At 29.1% G+C, this 23,914-nt stretch overlaps 2 protein-coding genes across 2 annotated transcripts in view; one reads left to right on the top strand and one right to left on the bottom strand.

Moving 5' to 3' along the window:
• LOC129981195 (CD151 antigen-like) overlaps positions 1–23,914 on the top strand; it is a 141,080-nt gene that overhangs the window by 25,489 nt on the left and 91,677 nt on the right. The gene's annotated exons all lie outside the window — the stretch shown is intronic.
• LOC129981194 (17-beta-hydroxysteroid dehydrogenase 13-like) overlaps positions 1,783–23,914 on the bottom strand; it is a 53,709-nt gene continuing 31,577 nt past the window's right edge. Inside the window, exons 3-7 of the mRNA XM_056091930.1 lie at positions 13,651–13,890; positions 11,424–11,530; positions 8,204–8,341; positions 4,059–4,184; positions 1,783–2,203 (exon numbers count right to left, since the gene is read on the bottom strand). Coding sequence (XP_055947905.1) covers positions 2,095–2,203; positions 4,059–4,184; positions 8,204–8,341; positions 11,424–11,530; positions 13,651–13,890 — 720 coding nt within the window. The 3' untranslated portion in view covers positions 1,783–2,094. The remainder of the gene's footprint in view (positions 2,204–4,058; positions 4,185–8,203; positions 8,342–11,423; positions 11,531–13,650; positions 13,891–23,914) is intronic.

The raw sequence follows: 23,914 nt of genomic DNA, 5'->3' as shown, positions 1-23,914 counted from the left end.
AACGAATCTTCCCTAACAACCTGGGACAAACATATTAACAATTAACTATATAAATAATAACCTTCGATTAAGGATTACAAAATCTCTCCTCTAGGAAGCATAGCATTATGGTATAATGTAAAAATTTAGCAGAATAAATATTTTTGATTCAATAACGTCTCTTATGCTCTGATTGACATTTGTGTGTAGCAAATGCAACTGTATTTTAAATATTAAACCGAAATTATGCCAATGCAAGCTTTATTTATATAAAGATAAGCTCGTTTTGGAGTGAAAGAGAATTGAATGGATATGTTTGAAGACATTTCTCATGTTAACGTCTTTTCATTTATAGCCGAATATATAAATTATAAAAATAATTTAAATTTGGTTGCTGTAATGCATTTTATATTTTATGTGTGATTCGAAAATAACGAACATTTGGCGCAGTATGATCAATTCTATCAATTGTTCCATAAACCCAAACAAATCTAAAATAGGAGGTGTTTGAGAGGAAGAGCAAAATGGAGAAGAGCAAAGTTTTCTATAAAGGAGAATTGAACCGGTAAAATAAAGCTATAAATTCTGATAGCAGTTAAAATTTATCATTAATGTTTCAGCTGTTTTGTGTCCTGAAATGAATCTATTTTCAGGATGAATTAAACATAAAATTCTCTTTAAAATCGTATGCAGATATGTTGCCAAGATAAAATTGGACTACAATAATAAGCCTATCGCAACACGTGATAGCTAATCTCAGTGTTTAATTTAGACTGTTGATAAATTTACAATTACGTTATCTTGATGGAATCACTTGGTGTTTCGATTGTCGCGTTACGATCTCAAATAAAAAATATAATTGGCTGTTACAAGGTAATCGTACTTCAACATTTTATTTTCCTTATGACATACGCTTCTTTAGCAGATGTTCGTAATTCTGTGAAGAAATATATCCTTGTTAAATGGCAGGAAAGATGGGATTTGTAAATTAATAATATACTATTTCGTATTAAGCCTGTTATTGTATTGACAGCCCATTCTTCCTAATATCGAAGAATTGATGTTAAATTGACTCACCATCAAATTGGATGCCCATATTATACCAACAAACACTTGCTCTCCAGTGATTCAATACTAACATGTACAACAGACAACGAAAATCAAAACTATTGATCAAATTTTAACAAAATGCCATGAATTTTACTTTTCCCTTTTATGCTTTTTTAAAACTATCATTTTAGACTTTTAGAACTTGGTGGGAGAGATTGACCATCCAAATTTGTTCCTTTTCCTTACAAATATTGATTTTTATTCCTAATTTAAATTTTAACTCATGTTTTCACAAATGTTTAGGCTATAACTGCTTTTTTAAGCTTTATAACAGTTTTTCTTTTTAAATTTTTTTTTATAAAGCTGCAACCTTGTTTAAAATTTGGTTTTGATAGTAATTGATTTTTCTTATTCAAATCATTTTACGGGGCTTTATATTTTAATGTTGTATTTGGCGCAGCATAGCCGACATCGTCTTTTGCGCCATAAAACATTAATTTCCCATTCAACAATTATTTGCAGTTTGAGTTATTATTGCATATATTTTTCAAATGAAAATTCGTTAAAATTGAATGTTGAAAAAGCTGATAATATGAAAGTAGGAACATAATATAAATGGCTCTAAACCAGCAAAATGCCGAAAGAAATAAAGCATAACATAAATTAAGGAAACTATATTTATTATTGAAACACTGACATACATATAACTTACATATAAACAATTTACAATAACACATTTGCAAACTCATAACCTTTAAATGTACTCGTATCAATAATAGATAAATTCCCTTCTTTAAACAGATAAAGATAATAAGGTGCTTTTTCCCTAAATTTTGAATTTAAAAATAGAATTCATTTTATCTAGAACATAAGAATTTCATTGTCCTGAATTTATTTTTCATTCTGCCTTTGACGATATTTAATTCAAAATTCAGATAGATTACTTTGGATTCAAAATTCAAAAATTCTTCACATTTCATTCTTAGGAAATGACTTTTCTTCAATTCTTCGATGAATTCTAGGAAATCATTTCATGAATGAATTGCCCTGAAATACAGTTCCTTTTCAGACGATTTCGGAACCATTCTTTTTTGGTTGCTTGGTTATTACATCGGGGTCGAAACCGTAACCAACCCAATCCAGAATCTTAAATCTTGTTCTTCTGCTGAAGCATCTGTAAAGAAAAATGACATTTACTTTGAATTTTCATTTTACAATAAGTGACTTAACACACTTTAAAAAAATATTCATGCAGCTCACACATTTTTTTTACTCGCTTTTATTTAGCTTTACTTATTTAATGTTTGTGAAATCTCAGTTTTTAATGAAATTTATAACGATAAAAAAGATTCAAAATAAGTTTCCCTTTTATCTACAATATAAATGCTTATATGTGAATAAATTATTATTAAAATCTGTATTGTTGAATAAAATGAATGAATAATTAATGATTTAGAGGAGTAAGTATATCGTTAATTGTTTCCTCAAAATCATGTAGTTTTCAAATGTAACCCTTTGCAGCCGGAAAGAAAATTCGATGCATAGTTATTCACTTAATATACGAACCTTTTATTAAATAAAGAAATAAATACGTGCAACTTCTTTGAGTTTCCCTGAAAAATGAATCTATATCATTTTAACATTCTGAAGCTATTTTTAACAATTAAAATTAAATAAATAAAATGTCAATGATGCTCTGTTTTGAATGGTGGCTGAGAAAAGACATTCGACTGCAAAAGGTTAAATTCATTTAATACATTTCCAGTATGAATTCTTTGATTAAATTCACCTAAATTTCAAAATAAGAATTTCTGTTATACGCTCATATAACTCTGTGCATCCATTTTAGATTCGCCTTCATTCGGAAAGTTTAAAGCTAAATTTTAGCAAAATACAGTTATAAGGGAATAAAAGCCATACCGATAAAAATATTTCCTGAAAAGTAGGTCTAATTTAGGTACAAAATAGTATAGTCTTATTCCAAATGAATTTTTAATAGATTACAATAAAATATTAAGAAAAAAGAATGTGCTTTTAAAATCAGAATTCTCAAAAAGGAGTTTAATTCAAGAATTTTTAAAAGACATTCGATCTAGTTATTTCCTGAAGCATATATGTATATATATACCAAATTTCATAACTCCAAGTAAATAGTTTGCAAAAAAGTTGAGTGAAATCTTTGCCCTTAACACATGATTTCAAAAAGGAGCGAAAGTATTTTGCATTTGGTGAAGGTCACAAGAGCCACATATGATTAGGCTGCTCTAATTGCAGAGTAATATTTAAAATAATTTTTATTAATGTATAAATAAGTTCAAAAACGAATAATCGCAGAACATGATATTTAAGATTTTAATCTTTTTGGAAATAATTTAAAATGGATCACTTTACTAAAATTTGAAAGATTAAAAAATTCGATGTAAACTTGACAAAATTACTCGTGAAAACACCCAGCCACAAGCATTTCTCACTTTGCCATATGTTACTTACAAATGTCATTTGTAAGTTATGTGAAGTCTATAAATAATGTTGTTATTCATGAGTGAGTTGATTGTAGTGATATTAATGGGTGATAATTATTCATGGGTGAGCAAGAAATTAGTGATATTAATGATAATTTTCTCCAATCAAATTTTTGATGGACAAAATTTTTGCATCTAAATGATTAATGGCGAAAATTAAGAATATTCTAGTCATATATGAACGTAAATAAAGTGTATGGCATGAAGCACATCTGGGCTCGGTTTCATTAAAAAAAAATATTTGAGTGAATGTCCAATATAGAGACGAGTTTATATATCTTTTCGCCAAATTTAAGTATCAATCACCTGTTAACTGTGGAATTCCAATGATGTAAATCTATTCAACAGAAGATCTTACAGTCTTTGACATGTGCCATAAATATGTTCTAGAATTAAATATTTTAAATAAGATAAAGGGGCCACTCTAAAAAGGGTGGACTAAATACAGGAGATCATCTAGAAACATGACATCACTAGTTTTATCTCCAAGACTTGTTTCATACTCACTCGACTAGATTTTTCAAATATTCGCTTCGTTTTGGAATGAAGACTTCCTCCTCTTCTTTGAGGATCGCCCGGGTGACCGCGTCCGCCGTCTCCTCCACACTCAGAAGAGGCAATAAGCAAGGGAACCTGCGGAGTCAAGAAAACAGGTGTTTTATAAAGAAGGATTATGGTAATAAAATAGGATCTTAATTTAGCCTCCTCTAGATGGCAGCACAGGAGTCTGCTTTGTAAGTGAGACGTCATGTAATGATCCTTGATTAGCATGCGCCTTGAAGAATTAAGATTCCTGCAAGTACTATATAAGAAAATCCATGAACTTTCGAAGATGATCACGTCAATTATTGAAAGCCAGGCCTTATGCAAGTCTTTCATCTACCGGAGATTAAGACCCCCGACCGGGGCTAGGAGCTCCGAGAACCATGTCATTATCCCTTAAGAGACTGAAGAATGGCTGAAGGTAGTGATTCTTTTTACTTTCTCTTATATAAAGTGTAGAGAAAGTATAATAATTGTAAAAAAAAAAATGAATTCGAGATTTTGATGCATTTCTATATTTTTACACCTTACTGCGTTCAAAAAACACATTTTTAGAATATGTCAGATTATTTTTATTTATCAGACAATATAAGATATATAAAGATAATACTTAGATAGATAAAGATAAATTAATAAAAATAATTTAATCAGCTAGATGGTTGAAATTTGGTATACGGTCTTTAGACCAAATTTGAAGACTTCTGTCAAATTTTATCAAAATCTATTCAGCTGTTCGAATATAAGTTAACATGATAAAAACAAAACGAAAAGAGCTGATAGATAAAATTTAAAGCACAGATTCAATATCTATATTATTGACTTCAGTCAAATATTGAACCAAATCCAACAAGTGGTTTTTTATTTCAATTATAGTTCTGTGCCAAATTTTGGTTTCAATTGGTCCGGGAAAAATGTGTCTAAAGCACAAATTCAAGTTTATTAGAGAGTATGCGAGAAAGTTTTGGAGAGACCACTACCGCTGGTCTAAAATGATTTTAAATCTATGTAAATATTAACTTGACAAATTTTGTATGTAATATTTAGCACTCAGTAAACGCCTTTATATTGCTAATGATTTATTCACTGTGAAATCACATTAAATTACATGGAAGACTGTGCCCGTATCTGTTATGCAACGAAAGTCTTTGATATTTTCAACCGAACATGTAAAAATTTAGGTTCGAATTCTTGGCGCCAGATATGATTTTCCTTTCTTTCTTTCTTTCTTATTCTAGAGAATCTTTGAGAAAATCTTTAAAGTTATTCACATTGTAATTTGATCCTTTCTATGAACATGGGTAGCTAAATTCATCGTACATACAGATAAGTATATTTGCGTTCTCTGATGTGATCTTTCGTCTTATGACGGTTTCAGAATTCACATAAACCATTATAAAGGACCTAATTATACTCAGGCATAACCATTCAGAATCTGACACGCCATATTTCGACCTTTCAAGTAGTCTGGTATTTTTAGAAGGAAAATTGGTGAACGTTAGAGGAAGAATTACTATTGCATACGGACGCTTTTGAATTTGGCTTAAAATAAACAAGACTGCTATTAAGATTTTGATTCAAATTTTGTATCATGCATCACATACAGTTCCATTTTTTTACAGTTTTGTATATTTTGCGGTAATTTAAGCAACAGATTCTGTTAATTTTTTATGGGCTTCCGCTAAATGCAGTGATTTTATTAATTAGGCTTTCTGATATCTGAAGACAGTGGCAGGGCCCGGGCGCTATTACCGGAGGAAGAAAAATTGAATAAGTTAGTTTCATTTCAGAGAAATTATTATTTTTACCTAGCTCTTATTTTCTAAGTTTTCAAAAATTAAAATGGAGATTATTTCCCTCCTATTTATATCTCTCTGCACCGATGTTTTTTCTAAATTAAAAGCATATAACACATTTCGATTCATCAGTTATCACTCTTTAAAATACATTATCAAATACTTTTACGCATTCCATTTATATATTATACTATATATACTCTTTGTATTATAATTGTTATATATTTTTATGTTTAGTTTATTATATCTGTTTGGATAATTAAGGTGCTATGAACAATAGACAGATCATATCTTTTCATGAAATTATTGAGATTTGATATTTATGGGGCCACTGTTTTGATATTTTGTTCTCGGCACTAATTTATGGAAGTATACTTTTTCTAGATGGGGACCTGCTATAAAATGTAGAATCTGTTTATACAGAAACGAAATTAAACTTAATTAAAAAAGAACGGTTTAGAAGTTGAAAAAATGGGGCTTCAACTCTTGTAATCACTGAAGGCTCCTTCAAAACTTCATCTGGGCCTGAATGTAATAATTGTATATAATATGATTGTTGGACATAAATGCCTACTATAAGGTAAATTAATGCAATAATTAAAATTGTATAAAATATTTTTAATGAATTTAACACGAATACTGTAAATGTTTTTGTACTGTTTTTTAAATTCCTTAAAAAAATCAAAAGATTTTGAAACTTTTGTTAATGCATGTTAAAAGTGGAAAACTTAATATCCTCTTTTTTTTGGTTTTTAGTATTTCCCTACCATTTTACAATTTGAATTCCTTATTCTTAATTTAGATGCTTAATAAAATTTCAAATTCATACAATTCATCATTTAAAGAAAAAAAATGTATTAATTTGTACAGTAAAGCAGTTACATAAATGCATGTTTTGATTTTATTGTATAAAATTTTCAGTCTAGCGTTATATAAAATTTATACCATGAAACTTTCTGAATTTTTTTTAAATTTCGAAATGTTATTGCATGGTATTGTTTTAAGCTTGATTCGTTTAACCTTATTCCTTCAGTCGTTGCAATCTGTGTGTAACGCATTACACTAAACCGGTCTAAACTCACGTTAATAATAATGAAAAATATAATTGTATTTTGGAATAAATGTCTGGAGAGAGCAGTTGTTGTTTTCATCACAAAGTTAAAAGTGGTAAAAGAAAGATCTGATGTAACAATAAAATTAGGTTTAAATTTTTAAAATTAATAAAAGGCATTATTGCGATTTAAAATGAAAATAAATTTGAAAAATTCCCTAAAAGGAAAACTTTCCCCAAAAATTGGTATTGTTACAATGTTATTTTCTTTAATTAAATTTTAAAGCTGTGTAAAACTGGTTTTATGCGAAAAGAAATGGGAAATTTAGAAACTTTAAAAATTAATTTTAATTAATTGAAAAACCTAATTAAAATTAAAAACTCTTTTTATAATAAACACTTACTACCTATGAAGTACATACCTGCCAAATTTAGTAGCAATAGGTTAAACGGAGCTATGAATTTTTTCCGTAACTATTTTCATGTGTCGTATTTTACAGACAGTACACCAAACTTCTGTTGATATACATTAAATATTATGGATAAAATAATAAATTAATTCATTAAATAAATTTATTTGCATTTGGCAGTAACTATTAAATAGCACATGATCGTAAAGAAACATTTAGATTCGAAAAAGACACAAAATTTAAACAAGAAAAAAAATTGTATGAATTGAATTTGTAAGAATTGTATTAATATGTAATTTTGATTAAAAAGGCTTCGCATTACAAAAAAGTGCAACATATTTAGCAAATAGCTGACATTTTCACAAGATTCCTCATTTCTATAGGCACATCCTCCTCATCTTTCATGAGGGTTGGTTATAAATAATTTTAATGAAGAAGTCTTAGCAGTCTCTTTTTTTTCAAGAAGTCTTAAACAATCCATAATCCTAATTCAAAAGAAATTACTTTATATTTTTAATTTACCTTTGTATCTGATTTTTTATACCATTAGTATTATACTACCTAATAGTCGATCTACTTAAAAATGTGTATTATAAATTTGGAGGAATATTTTTCCGAAATGGATAATACTATATTTTAACTTAACTCAATTTAAAATTTATAAAAATGGATAGGGTTACAAATCGGGTATTCTGTGCTATGGATTTACTTTGGGCATATATATAAAACTGGCACCAAAATTTTTGGCCTTGCTCTCTCCTGCGTAACCAATTAATCAAGCAGTTCATAAAGTCACTGTATAGTATCTCAATTTGGTTTGAAGAGAATTTGCACCAAAACGTTCTTTTGGCCCACCTGGATTTGACATTAGAGATGAGCCCGGTGGTGATGATGATGGGGTTGATGGTGGTGAGTCGGATGTTCTTCTTGCCCATGAACTGCAGTTCCATGTTGAGGGCTTCCATCATGCCCGCTGCAGCGTACTTGGAGGCACTGAAAAATGTAACATTTTCAATGAGAAATCAGTTTAACAGTTTTAGCATGCATTTAATTTTGATTCCACACAGCTCTGAGAAAAAATGTCGAGCAGAAAAAAGCGGGATGTTCAGCATTTTTTTTTTTTCCTTTTTTATTAAATGAGTAATCGAAATTGTATAGTTGAAATGGGCAATTTAAAAGATATGTGACTACGAAATAAATATAGCTATTTTCTAACGTTTTTCTAAAATAGTCGCATACCATTTTTGTATGTATGTGAAAAGGTAGAAAAATAGTATATGACTATTTTTGAAAAACGTTTGAAAATATCTAGATTTTTTTTAATATTCGCATAAAAAAAAGATTGAAAAAACATCTATGAAACCAAAGTATACCAGTTAAGAGACAAAAGTTTTTTTTTATATCGAAAAAAAGGTATTTTTTGGTTAAAAAGAAATATAAAGCAAAAATCATCTAGTTTAGAGGTTCCTTAAATTATTTGCTTAAAATTTTGCAGTTAGCTTAAGAAATATATTATCTGGTTTTTGAGTTAAAAAAATAAGCTGTATTTTTATCCATTCTTTAAATATTGGGTTTTGACTGATAAATAACATAAAATTTTCATTTTTTTTTTAGCATTGTGAAACACTAAAATAACTATAAAATATTACGAAAGGAATAGATTTATTGTCTGCAGAACTTATTGTGGAATTAATATATAAATTTGAACAAAAATATATACATTAGATTTTAATTTATGAAGTTTTTCATATGAAAATTCTAATAAAAATTAGAATGGGGAAAATGGTACCCAAAGGTATAAAATAGCATTAAAACGTATGTAGATGCAAACATAAAAATCAGTGTTACTTCCCAAAAATAGACTAAGAAACAAAATAATAACAGTTTTATAAAGAAACCTATTCAAACATTAAGAATATTAAATTAGAAAACTTTCGTAATTTCGCAAAAAAATTGACTTTTCAGCGGAGTAACCTAATAGGAATTTCGGTGAAATAAGTATAACAGATATGCAAAATGGCAATATATTTTAAACATCAAATTTGCCGAAAATGAAAATACATTACCCAGTCACTAGAATATTATGGTAGCACCGTCATGAAAGGGGAGATAGTATTCATCTTTTAATATGTTATTGAACTTGGGCGCATACTCTAAAACACAGGCTACCGACTTAATCGCATGTCACTTGGTGGTCGACTTGTAACGACTCTTGGTGGACGACTCTTTTTAAAACCTTTTCTAAGTTTTTACAAAATGAGCAATTATTTTTACAGAAAAATATTACCTTATAAATTGAGATAAATATCAATTTAATATGCTGATTCCAAAGCTTAATTCTATAAGTTAAAAGTATTTGAAATAAACGCATTTAAATAATCCTTAATTCTTTAAAATATTGCGAAAATTGTGATTTTTCTTTTGTTTTTGTTGAATATATCTTAAACTAAGATGTTTAGAATAAATATTAAACGGAGTAGTTTTAAAGGTAAGTAAATCTGCTCTTCAGAATAATAAACTACTTATACGAGCTGTATTTTGAGATATACAGCTATTCAAAGAAAGAGCTTAAAAAATATCTAAAGAAACAAGGATCGCAATGATATGAAAGATTCCATAAAATAGTTTAATTTCTTGCAGTTTCAATCGCTTTTAATATTTTTATAGTTGCCACTCCATATTTAGAGTTTCATTTAATTCGTTAACTCGTACACTTTTACTTCCGAATGCATGGCCCTTTCATTTGCAGGTCTTTATAAATATAATTAGTTTTTACTTTAAATTCGATAGCGCAGCATTTCGGCTCAAAGTATTTTGCAAATGCTATTTTCGGTAAACTTGACTCCTGCATAAATTTTTCTAGAATTTAACTCAAGTACATTTCATTTTAGCTCACATTTCATTCTGTTTTAGAGTTTCTATAAACTGTTTCAAGCTGTATCTTGCTACACGGATATAAATGAAACTTGTATTGTTTATTTGTAAATGTTGCCTTTTTTTAATCTAATATCAACAAATATAAAAGGTGACTGGATATTACATCAATAAAATAAGTAATTTTTTGATGTAATTATTTATTACCAACAAAGGAGGAACTTTTATTGATAGAAATGAAAAATATTTTTTGACTGCCAAAAATGTAACAATTCTTCTGAGCATCAGACACAAAACCTTAACGAGGAGGAAAATATTAAAAGATGCGCTCATTTACTTCCACTTTTATTTTATTTTCAGAAGTAGGAATATTTTTAATACATTCCTTTCTTAAACCTCTTTTTAATTTGTCAAAATATATATATTAGGTGCTTGCATGTATCTTGATCATTCTTTTCTCTTTAAAAAAGGCATTTATTGAGAAAAATTGGTAAAATTTATATCAACCAAAAATATATTCCACTATTTTCTACAACTTTTTCCTATTTTCTCCAATGTCTTGCAATTGATTGTTTTCGAATTTTTTTGGTCCACCAGGCCGTTCTTTGTCATTGACATCGACATCACCACTCTTAAATCGTTGAAACCAAAACCCGACAATTGGGATGCGAGGGAGCAGCATCACCATAAGTTTCTAAAAGAGTCTGGTGGGATTCGGCTGCAGATTTCTTAAAATCAAACAAAAAAGAAAGCAATGAATGTCGAAAAGGCAATTTGGAGCGTTCCATGATTGGGGTCTTTATACGCTGAATAATTCAAAAATACAAAAAGGAAAACTTTCAAAATGATAACGATAAAGAAAAATAAATTGGTAAAACTTAAAACCATCGTCGTTTATATAGATACTTCACATGTTTACCAATAAATTTTGCTGCTTAAAATACACGCAAACACTTTATACATGATTACTTGAATGCAATAACAGTGTATTAAAAATCTAATAATCCAATAAAAATGTAATGTTAATGTTATAAAATGAGATTATTTTCCAATTTATTTTCTAAGTTTTCATAAATTCAATTTAATTTTTTCTAACAATAAATTAATACATTAGAATATTCAATGACATGGAATGAAAAGATTCAATGAAAATAATAATTTGAAGTTTATTGTTGCCATCCTGTCCATTAAACTAACTCACCAGTAGTCCGTCATGTAGGGCACTCCCTGATGTCCGGCAATCGAAGCGACAGCTACCACGTGGCCACGATTCAGCTCGATCATTCGAGGGAGGAACTGCTGCAGAGTCTGGATCAGAATGGAGATTTCTTAAACTCAAACAAATGATACCATACCAAAATGAGAGCAAAATTGACAAATAAAAATAAATAATTAAAATGAAACAGAAAATTTGTTCATTCATTTTCAAAAATGTGCTGGAATCAACTTCAGAAAACGATATGTTTGTTATGGTTTTGAGTCTTTAAAGGTTTTTTTTTATTGGAAGAGCTTTTCATCTTGATGAAAAAAAGAATAAATGATTACTTGGAGTTTAAACAATGACAATTTTGTTGCCCATTTAAGAGGTGAATTCTTATTGTTGTCCGAACGATTAAGATCCCAATTTCAAATTTCGAAAGTTTAACAGATGAAGAGAATTTCTAGCTTTTGCTATTACCAAACCTCACTAAATTAGGAGCTAATAGTTTTAAATTCCTTTTAGTAACATTAACCAAGCTTAATGATAAGCTCAAAAAAGTGATTCGTTGATATCTATTGAATAACCGATTAACTACAACTCATCTAAATATAATCTTACACTGCCAATACATGCTCTCTCCTTTGTTGATCATGAGAAGCTAGAAACAGTCGGAACTCATAGCAGATTTCTTCACCAGGGTACCTTTGGATCGGGAAGCCTTTCATACTTAAAGATGCATTCCTTAGGATAGATTTTATTCAGATATTAATTCAAAAATATCATTGGACAATATCCAAGTTATGACAAAAGAACCTTATAATTTGAAAACCTATTTGAGAGAAAAAGGTTTAATTTAGATACTTTTTAGAGTTTTTCTTTCTTTCTTTTTTTTCGAAAGGCTTAGTTAATTTCTGCTAGCTCTTAAAAATAACAACTGTTTTTGGAACTATTCCAGAAAGGCGAGGGAAAAACATTAAACTGATCTGAATATAAAACTATCATTCAAACATATTATATATTTCAGTTTGATAAAGTAAAAACTATTATGTAACGGCATTTAAATAAAAAAGATATACAAGTTTTAAGTAATATCCATAAAGTTAAGAATTATATCGAATGTTTGAGAAATAATTATTGGGTTGGAAATTAAAATAATTGAATAAATAAAACTTTGTTTTATAAATAGTTCAGAAATCATGCATGAGTAAATGAAAGATATTACGCCATGGACATTGTTATTCTTTTCTAATGTCAAATATTCGTAGAGTTTTTCCTTCGGTTGCTACTAAAATGTCCCTCCTCTATTTTTTAAAAATTAATTCAACATTAAAATGTTTTTAAGTGAAAATGTAAAACTGTAAAGTAACTTATTTTCTAGAAAAGTATAAACTTTTATTTTTGAAAATATGAAAAATTTCAAAAGATGGCCTATAATATTGATAATTACACTAAGCGCTGCAATTAGTATTTTTAGCTATATATAATGCATTATCAGATTATTAATTTGCGTTAAGAAAATATCCTTTTCTAAGATTACCGAAGCGTGTTTAAAGGTGATTCGTTTCTTCATTTATGTAACACGTTAATAATATGGGATTCTTATACGAATTTTTGATTGTCTACGTTTAATTTTCAAAATAAAATATTTATTTCCTCCTAAATAATCCAAATGGTAATCATTTAATCTGCATTTGTGTATTGTAAAATATATCTTTACAAATGCATGATGCATTTGACAAAATAAATCCTTGATAAAATGATTTATTGCAAAAGAAACAATGATTATTCTTACGTAATTTCCATTTTATAACGATGCAATAAATGGACGAGTGTATTTAAGGAGCTCAAATATTGGATAACGGTTTGTTTCGTAAAAGAATGCATGTATACAAGAGTTTTTTGAATTGATAATTTAAATTTAGTGAAGAGGTAGGAAATAATAATAATAAAAGATTTCAGCAAGCGTGCATGGCGTGACTATGAACGCGCTGAGCGTAAGCAATTTTTGCACATGCGCATAATTTTCAGATTTTCAATCGTTAGATTTCTCAGAAATAACACATATCAGTAAGTGTTTCACTGATATGCATGTAAGAGAATTATATAAAAATACTTTGCCAAGGGTAGTGTGCACGTTTTGAGTGAATGCTTTGGAATTTGCTTACTTAGTTTTAACTTAAAAGATGAGACACTTTGGTTTCGAATATATGGTGGAAAAAAAGATTACCCAGAAGTGCGCCATGGAATTGACTTCGAAGCATCTCCTGATAATATGGCTGGGCAAATTGCAAAGGGGCTGTCCGGAGAACACCCCTGCATTGTTGATGAGGATTGAAACGTCCCCGACCTCCTGCTTCACCCTGTTCGCCGTCTGGATGACCTCCTGCTCGTTGGTCACGTCCACTTTGTAGGAGAAGACGGTGCGGCCCTGCGCCCGGAGCTTCGACGCCACGCTCTCATTGTTTTCCTAAAATAAGCATGTCGAATATTATTTCATTTTTTTCTAAATAATATCACGCCAAAATGAATGGAACTAATAAAAAATATTTCCTACATTGCTAAAAATGTAATTTAAATCAACTACATATATATGTATATGTATAATATAATATAATACACACACATAAGCGCTTATAAATAATAGTGGGAAGAATTATGACAGTTTGGTCCACATATTTGACTTCAAGAATTTTCAGATACAGTACACTCTCCCGAGTATCAGGCCTAATGTGGCGGAAGGGCTGGCCGAATATCAAAAATGACGGATAGGCCAAATTTTCTATGAACTCATTTCTTTGGCCACCAATATCAAAAGTTTTTATATCAAAACTCACTGCTATAATACATATTTTCTTATTTCTTATTGAACACTAAACCCTCCATTTATCTCAAACCACGCAGAATGTGAATTTACGCATATTGCACGTACTGTGAAGCTATAATCAGGAATAGTGACAACAAATGAGGTCCGATATACACTGACGAAACAATGAACAACGAACAGAACGTTGCTTTTTTCCTCTCATAACTTGTATTTAACGCACTACATGTAGGAAGATCGTAACAGACGTCCGCTTCCGATACATTGGCAATAGGGATTGCAATACCGGTATTTTGAGCCATTTGTACAATTTCGTAATACCGGTATTCACAAGTTTAAATACCGGTTTTCGATATTTACTAGAAATTTTTAAAATTGTCTCCACTATATCTTCAGGTATCGCGAACATAGCAAAATAGTATACGTTTTTGTTTTTATGTATCCATAACGGGCGAAATTAATTAGCTAATTAATGGCTTAATTAATTGCTTAAATCTAAATTAGCGAAACATGGATTATCCCTGAAAGAAAATATTGTATCCATAACGTCTGATGGAGCAACAATTATGAAAAAAGTTGGAAAGTTGATTGGTGCAAATCAGCAGTTGTGCTATGCACATGGAATTCAATTAGGAGTAATAGATGTGTTATACCGAAAAAATAAAGAACAGAAGAATGCAAATACTGTGGATATAGAAATTTCGGATTCCAACTTTGAAAAGAGTAAGAGTGAGAGTGATATTGACAATGTAATTGTTGAAGAAGATATTGCTAATGAGGATGAAATATTAACCTATCAAGAATTGCTTCCTATAATTTATAAAGTTCGAAAAATTGTTGATATTTAAACGTTCCCCTATAAAAAGGATATTTTACTAAAATATATACTAACTGAAAATAAAACAGAATAAATGTTAATATTAGATTCTAAAACACGCTGGAGTAGTTTACTCCTAATGATGGAACGATTTTTGAAACTGAGAAGTCCAATCCAAAAAGTAATAATCGACTTAAACTTGCAAATTAATTTTTCAGATAGTGAATTCGACTTAATATCCAGAACTATATCAGCTCTACTTCCAATAAAACTGACTATTGAGGCATTATGTCGGAGAGATTTTAATTTATTAACAGCTAATGCAAAAATAAATTTCATGTTGCAGTCACTGAAAGAACAGCACACATCACTATCTGTAGAATTATATATTACATTGAAAAATCTCACAGAAGAAAGGCATACCGAAATAGAAAATGTCTTATGGTATTTACATAATTATAATGATTTTAAAAATGAAAGTGAAAAAGAAGAAAAGAAAATAACCAATTCAAATCTGATTAAGTTTAGAGTAAATTTTCTTAAAATTGTTTACCCAGAAACCTATCCTCATTCGGAAGAATTCGGTTCAATTATCGAAGATTATGATGTCACTACTGTCGATAGTGAAAAGGAATTGTCTCTTGAACAAAAATTAGAATTAGCGATAAATAAAATTTCAACGAACTAAAAATATAATATAGAAATCAGTTGTATCCAAAACCATCCGACGGGAAATCGATTTATTTGAAAATGAGGTATTTAGAGGTAAATACTTGGAAAAAGTATATCGCGCATTGCTAACAGTACCACCAACTACCGTAGAGGCCGAAAGAGCGTTTTCGACAGCTGGTCATTTTTACACAAAATTACTTTTCAGGCTTAATGACAGTACAATTGATGCATTATGTTTTTTAAAATCACATTTCAAAAATTTGTAATAGTACCACAAACTGAATAGAGATATTTACACTTTTTTTGTGATTTAAATAAATAAGATGTTCCTTTACTATTTTGTGATTCTTTATATACTGTTATAATTTATAAGTTACAAATTATTTTTGTGATATTTACACTCTCTAACAAAACTGGCAAATAAAACAAAGAAACACCTGTGTTTTCTTTCTTTTTCTAAAATTTCTAATACCGGTATTAAAACCGGTATCCCGGTATTAAGATTTAAAAAATACCGAATACCGGTATTGAAATTTTGGTCCGGTATTGCAATCCCTAATTGGCAATGTTGCCAATGCAACGTCTTTCCTTCTTCATTTAATTGTGATAAAAGAAAACCAGGCTGGATTATACGGAAGTCGGATTGTTGGGAATATACTTGCTGTACATGTTGGAAGAAACAGGACATGAAGTAGTTAGCGGCGATGTATGTTTAAGAGAAACAGAAGTGACAAAATATGTTACGTCACTCCATGGATTCCTCTAAATAAGTTCATTGCGCAGTAATCCCGTTTTCATTGGCAGAAGATGTGAGCGAAACCCGCATTTACAATCGAATGTATGTACCCACTTTTACAACGCTTAGTCACATCCCTTTTCCTAGAGCTTAGATTGCTTCAGATCAGTTTGGGATGATGCACATAAAAAAGTCTGAGATAGAAATTTTTAAAAAAAATATTCATGAGAATAAAATAGAAAAGGGAATCCTTAAAATTTGAAATGAAATTTAAGAGGATGATATCGATTTACAGTGTATGAGTGTTAAAAATTCAAAAGCAAAATTGTTGAACTATGATTTCACAGGTTTTTTTTTTTTTTTTTCCTTTTGATAAATTACCACATTCGTGAATATAAAAAAAACACCCGAAAATACAGCTATTAATTCAGAAATATTTATATAATATTGGATAACTAAATTTAGCACAAGAGGGGGAACGTATCTTATAACTTGAAACGAGCAATTCTTGTATATATATAAATTTATTTCGTGTATCTTGGAAACGGCTCTAATGATTTGGATAAAATTTTATGTTTAGGTAAGGTTTTGCTTTTTAAATATTTATCTATATCGGTTTCTTTCCCGAAAAAATGCGATTTTACACGCACACACATTTTTTTTATAACTATTAGAATCTTTTTCTATCTGCTCTCATGCTGACAATATCATACAGCGCCATCTCGCAAAATTTTGTGGTACTTGTATAGTTGCCTTAGGATGATAATCTACTGGTACCTCCAAATTTTGTGAGATGGCGCAGATGGATGTGAAACGAGGTGTGATGGAACAATATTTATATGTAATCAGTATGCGATTCACATCTAAATATTCTTCCCCCCCCAAAAAAAATGCCGAGTGAAGGTCGGTGTATATACATATATATATGTGTGTGTATGTATATATATATATATATATATATATATATATATATATATATATATATATATATATTCACACACACACAAACTGAACACATTGATTAAGTATATTTTCTAGAGTATGTATGGGACTGAGTACATATGATGTGCATATCTCATATGATGCTTTTTCCGATGGTGTAGTGATTTTTGCAAGCACAACTAACTGTTATTGAATTACTCGAGGCACGTTAACTTTCCTCGCATGTTTTTGATTGAAATCATTTCACCACCGAAAAATTGCGTTAATGACATGCAATCAGTCCCATGCACATTTGACTGTAAATCCCGAATTTTCGAAAACTTCTATCGACAAAAACTGCATTGCTGCATACCGCGTCTTAGAAGAATTCACGTTCATTTAAATATCAAATAAGGAGGAATCCATAATGCAATATTACTTGTTTTTCCTTTTCTGTTCTGTTCAATAACTCACCAGAGCTAATAAGATTCCTTTAGATATGATAGATCATCCACAAGGAAAGTCTTAAAGATCGACTTTTAGTATATATAATCATCCCCCGCCGTCTGTAACCATGGACGGAATTAAAAATAATCCCACTGTTTTAATCTGCGCCATTTGTGGGATGCGAAATCACTACTTCTATTTTTACGTCTATCAACTGAAACAGGTTTTTTTTTTCATGTTTAAACTGATTGATTTATTATTATGCAAATAAACCTAAACATGAAGAAATAACAAAAACAGAAAGAGCTGAAGTCTGCAATTTTTTTTAAAAAAATATTTATACCGATTCATTATATTTTCTCTTTACGGACCAAACTGAAGATTATTGCTACTATTCTTTTTCAGAATTTTTAAAAAATTTGTATTTGATACCGCGTTTTTACTCTTAGTAGATCGCTATTTGTTTCAATCTGATTTTAATGACTATTTTTTGATTTGAATGTTCGAGAACATTATGGAGAGTAAAGATCCCTTTACAAGGAAACAAAGTGCCTAATTATATGTTAAGTGCACTCAAATGATAATTTAAAAAATATATTAAGCACTCTGCTCGTGTGCCTGAGATTTCCTATCACAATCAGTTAATTAATCTATAATAATCAGATCTGGGATATTTTCAACAGAATAACAAACCATCGAGATAAGCCCATCTTTCGGTTATGAATAATGCTGATAATATAAAACATATATATATAATATAAAACATACATTTTTGAGTAGTTTCGTGGCCGAAGAGAGAGAAGACATTTTGAATTTTTAAACTTCGCTTTTATTCCATCCCGGAAGGCATAATTTATGTACAAGCCAGCCAATCTACAGCACATCACAAGAGCGAAAAACGAAAAGGACAGAAATATTTTCCCCAGTGACTTTATACTATGAGATTCTGATAGGGATTTCTTTACACGTGTCGATTTAGGTAAGGGAATTATTTATATCTTTTAAAAGAATTTGGTCAGCTTGACAGATTTTTATCCCTTCACTCGGAGAATATGAAAGTGCTGATTAAAGCAGTTTCACAGAAGAGCTCCTGTTGCATTAATTAAATAAAAAAGGTGGAATTGGATCAGGAAATAAGAAAACTTTTTAGAATGAAGTTAATATGGACTAAATTGAGACAAAACTTTCAAAATTATTTAGGATTTCAATAAGATTTTAAAATATCATTACATATATATTATATAACACTGTTTAATACTATTCACGATATAACCTATTCCAATAGAGAATCAGGTCACATGGTCTAGCTTAATCTTAGCATGGTTTTTTTTATGCAATTTATGAAAAAGTTGCTTAGTTTGTGAATATTCCATTTTCAATCATTCTGGTCGAGATAAATATTTGCCATAAGTTATTTTTTTTCTCCTTGGAAAAATGAATCATAATTTCAGTTGTAGCATATCCATACATTTTAAGAAAGAATTGTTATATTCATTTCGAATAATGGACTAAATTATGAAACGACTACATAAAAATAGATTAAAAGAATCAAAAGTAAGTGTGAGTGCGTGATCCCACGAGGTTTATTATCTCGAAAAACGTCTACTAAACAATCAAATGAGCAAAGTTGGTGCCATTAACAAAATCATTCATATATTAATAATATGACTAATTATATTATGACTGTTATTTCCTAACTAATTTTAATGAAATGAATGTTTATAAATTTATAATCATAAAATATAATACACAAATTTTAGTATGCACAAATATAAAAACCATGATTTATAGGGATAGGATTTTTATATATGAGAAAATGTATAATTTTATTTCTTTTAAAAATTAACTCGAATCAAAATTTCTATTGATAACGACAAAATGAAAACCATTTTAGAAAAGGCATTTACAAGAAATGTAAACATATTTTAATGTAAAAATGTTAAAATATTTTTTAAATAATTTTGTATTTTAATTTTTTAAATACCTATCATTTTAATTGCCAATAAGATTTTGAGGGTTAAGATTAATATATATACATCAAAATAAGAATAATATTGAAAAATATGACAGCGCTGATATGATTCTGGCTGATACTCGAAGAATTCATGAGATAGAAAAATAAATTTGACAAAAACAAATAAAATAAAATATACTGATAAAATATACTATCCGTGTACTAAGAAATTATTTTATTTTTTAATTACTTTTTACTTTTCAATTTTTAATTTGTAATTCCTTATAAATACTATAAAATCTTGTAACCAGTTAATTCTAAAGTCGATTTTTAAACTCATAGAATAAAACCATTATTGAATTATTTGATGAATGGATTAAGTTCTGAAAATATTAAAATAATATTCTTATAATTGAGACCATAAAAATATCTAAAATGTGAAAGCTAGCATATTAGGAAGTGAGTAGAAAATTGATTTATGAAATTTCTTTATAAATAGAAAAAAATAATAACGTGTTAATGATGTGTTAGATAAAGTGTGATAATGATGTTATAGTACTTTTTTCCTAATTATTTTTGAGAATATAATTTGTTTTACTCGCCATTTATACAAAACCACTTGGCATTCTGAAAATGAATGAAATAAGATTATTTCTACTTACTTCTTCTATTCTTCTGCTTTAATATTTAGAATAAACCGAATGAATACTAAATATTTTCCAAAGATATTTAAAAGTCTTGTAAAATTTTCTCTCTGTTTTTCAATATTCCTACTTTCTCCCATACGAAGTATGCATAAAAAATTTATAAAGGAATGAAAGAAAAAAAAAAGAAATTTTAGTTTTGAAATTTTTGATTGCAATTTTAGGCCTCTTTTTAGACCGAAACCAAATTATGAAATAATTTTAGTTTATCTGTCCGTATATTTGAAAATGACAATTCAAAAACACCCCAAATTGAATGGGTAAAATTTTATGTGCGTTTTAAAGTAAAAGAATTTTTCACTAATAGATGTGTATTGAATGTTGAAATAAACTGATAAATGTCGAAGAATGCTTTTACATGAAAAAAAAGCCTCTGCTTTACTATGAAACTGAATAAAATATCATCACATTGTTTTGTACATATATCATCATCGGAAGGCATTTTAGCATGAGTGTTGCTGGTCACATAATAGAAAATATATTTTCAAGAGACAACTGCTTAAACGTTAGGGAGTGATAAAATATATCGCATCTGGTACAATATTCTGTAGAGAACATGCAGTCTCAAATGCTAAGGAACAATCAGGAACAGTACGCTTGTCATTAATATACGCAATCAGAGATAATGGACATTCCGGTTCAATTTCCAAATTTGGGCGTATTAGTGACCATATGTTCTATTCAGAATAGTGCTGTGTTCGGTATGCCATATCATCCTCTAATGTATGTCATAGATTCTGGGGAATCCTATACACATTTTTTGTAGCAGTATTGCGTCAGTTGAAATCACTGAATAAAATTTTGAATGCTAAAAAGGTATATTCGTCGCATAAGTTTCCTTAAATTAAAAAACAATGACAATTCTCTTTGAGAAAAAGACTTTGAATAGACTTACGGGATTTTATTGCTTCCATTAGATCATGATTATCTGCCACAAAATGTTCGATTAAAATTTGTAAGGGGTATTCTCATATGGAATTATACGAAGAAATCGATAGAGAAATTACTTAATTTTGTTTGCTCATAGTTCAATTTAGTTATATTAACGTCCCGTTTTAAAGGAATACTAAGTCTATTTTGGGACGGACCTCGTCATTTTAAGCTGCGATCAGATGACGAGTACTACACCTGAGCTGGTACCCCCCTCTACAAATTTCCGCACCACACCAGCGGGTGGACTTGTTTGCACATAACTTAAAGTGTAAATCCATGTTCACAAAACGGATAATGACAAAAAGATCATTCACACTGCCTGTAGATACACACTTAATTCTACAGGAATTACACAGTTCAAAAGAGACTACCTATCCCCCTGTATATTATATAATTAAAGTCCTTTTAAGGGCTTTAAATCCAAAACGGCGTTTCGTATAGCTAGAAAAAAAGTTTTCTTATAGTAAAGTGACTATACTGAATTTATTGAGACACATTGCAACGCCCCTACCGGCAAAATAAGAATGTTACAAAAAATAAATGAAAAAAAAAAAAGGTAGAGAGAACGACCAAAAATGCCAAATAGGGAAATATATAGCTATACCATAATAAAAACTCAGAGAAAAGCTTCATGGAGTTATCTGTAAAATTGACGGAGGTAAATGCAGTTAAAATTATGAGTATTCTGAGACATGAAAAAGTATTCGCTCTAGATTGAAAAATGTATTCTGCGTTATTATGATACAGTTTTACTGAGTTCAACAATCTCAAAATGAAATTTAAGCAACGAAAAAAAAATAATAACAATAAATCTGAGAAACGCACTCGGAGGAGACGGAATCTGAGGAAATAATTTAGAACGAACTCTTTTTTTAAATCACAGAAAGTTCATAATTTCAATAGCAAATATCTACTTCAATTTTACAGACAACTTAATGAATTTTTTTATTTGTTTTTATTGTAATATATGTTACATATTTCTAATTGAATTTTTTTGATCGATTTCTTTTATTTTTTGAGTTATTTTATATCCTTGCCAGAGGCGCTGTAATCTATCTCAATAAATTCAGCTTAGTAACCTTATTAAAGGTATTGTTACTTTCCTGGCTATATAAAAGGAATTAAAAAGACTTTACTGATTAATGTATATTTTATACGTCAATCTATTTTATATTAAACAAAAAATAATTTTTATTAGCACATAGTTTCTTTTAAATAGCCTTTGAATATTTCTGGTATTTTTTACAGGAAATTAAGTTAAATTTTCTTTATCAGAGAAATAATTTTGCTATTCTTTTATACTAGTATTTCATTATTTGATCGGTTTTCGAAATATATATATATATATATATTTTTGTTCTTAAGTTAATTTTTTTAATATTTTGGTTCTGAATCTACAGGAGGGTAATATTTGGGATGGACATTGCCATTTTGGAAAGTGGTCAGATGAGAATATCATTTTCCAAATTTCAGTAATAGAACAACGGAAGCATGCTTCATCCTCAAATTTATCTTGTACCAGTCCCTTATCCACAATGTATCTTCTTTAGAATCGGGTATCGAACATTAGTTGCAATGACTATATAATTCTGAGGCCGGAAGGATCAACTTCTTTAGTCGAGGGTTCACTTGAGAAATCTATCGTTCATGAAGGCCATACAATCTTATAGGATTCATCCCCAGAACAGTTTGAAAACTATTATAATAATGATTGTAAAAAGACCAAAACAGAAACAATGATTTATATTTTGTATACTTGCGTATAATTTTCCGTTTATTTTATTTCATATTCTATTCAAATTCTAAATTGTATTACAAAAAGTAGATTTCTATTTTCATTATCTGTTTGCGACTTTAATGTATCCCATATATGGTAGAATTACGATGTAAAATTACTGCAGAAGAATTATTCAAAATTTGAAAATACAGTACCAATTAATGTGGCCATATATGGTAGAATTAAGATGTGTTAAGATATAAAATTATTACAGAAGAATTATTAAAAATTTGAAAGTACAATATCGATTTGCGAAATCCAATAAAAAATTAAAACGTTCCTCGTTAACAGCGTGTTTTGCTGTTCGAAGGATTTTAATTCGATAAAAGATCTCACACGGCAACATTAGACAATTTTCCGAAGTTTCTCCATTAACTATTTAAAATTACATTAAATTAAATTTTAAATTAATGAACTACTTTAAATAAAATATTAAACCAGCTTGTGACTTATTTATTATAATAATATATAACTGTGCTTTAATTTGTAAAAGTGGTACATTTTTGTAAATTTCAAAATCTTTATATAGAAATGAAGCATTAAAATATCCCGTGAATATTTAAACTGTAACCTAAGTAGTTCTGGTCGTCACGAAGCACAACATGCGCTGTAATTAGATAGTGCTTCCTAGATAATTGCGAGTTATCTCCATTTTTCTTCTGGTAAATGCCACCAAATAATTATTCCTTTTTCTGCTGAGATCATGTGA

Source organism: Argiope bruennichi, chromosome 8, assembly GCF_947563725.1.
Source record: "Argiope bruennichi chromosome 8, qqArgBrue1.1, whole genome shotgun sequence".
Classification (NCBI taxonomy): domain Eukaryota; kingdom Metazoa; phylum Arthropoda; class Arachnida; order Araneae; family Araneidae; genus Argiope; species Argiope bruennichi.
This window is presented reverse-complemented; position numbering and strand designations above follow the sequence as displayed.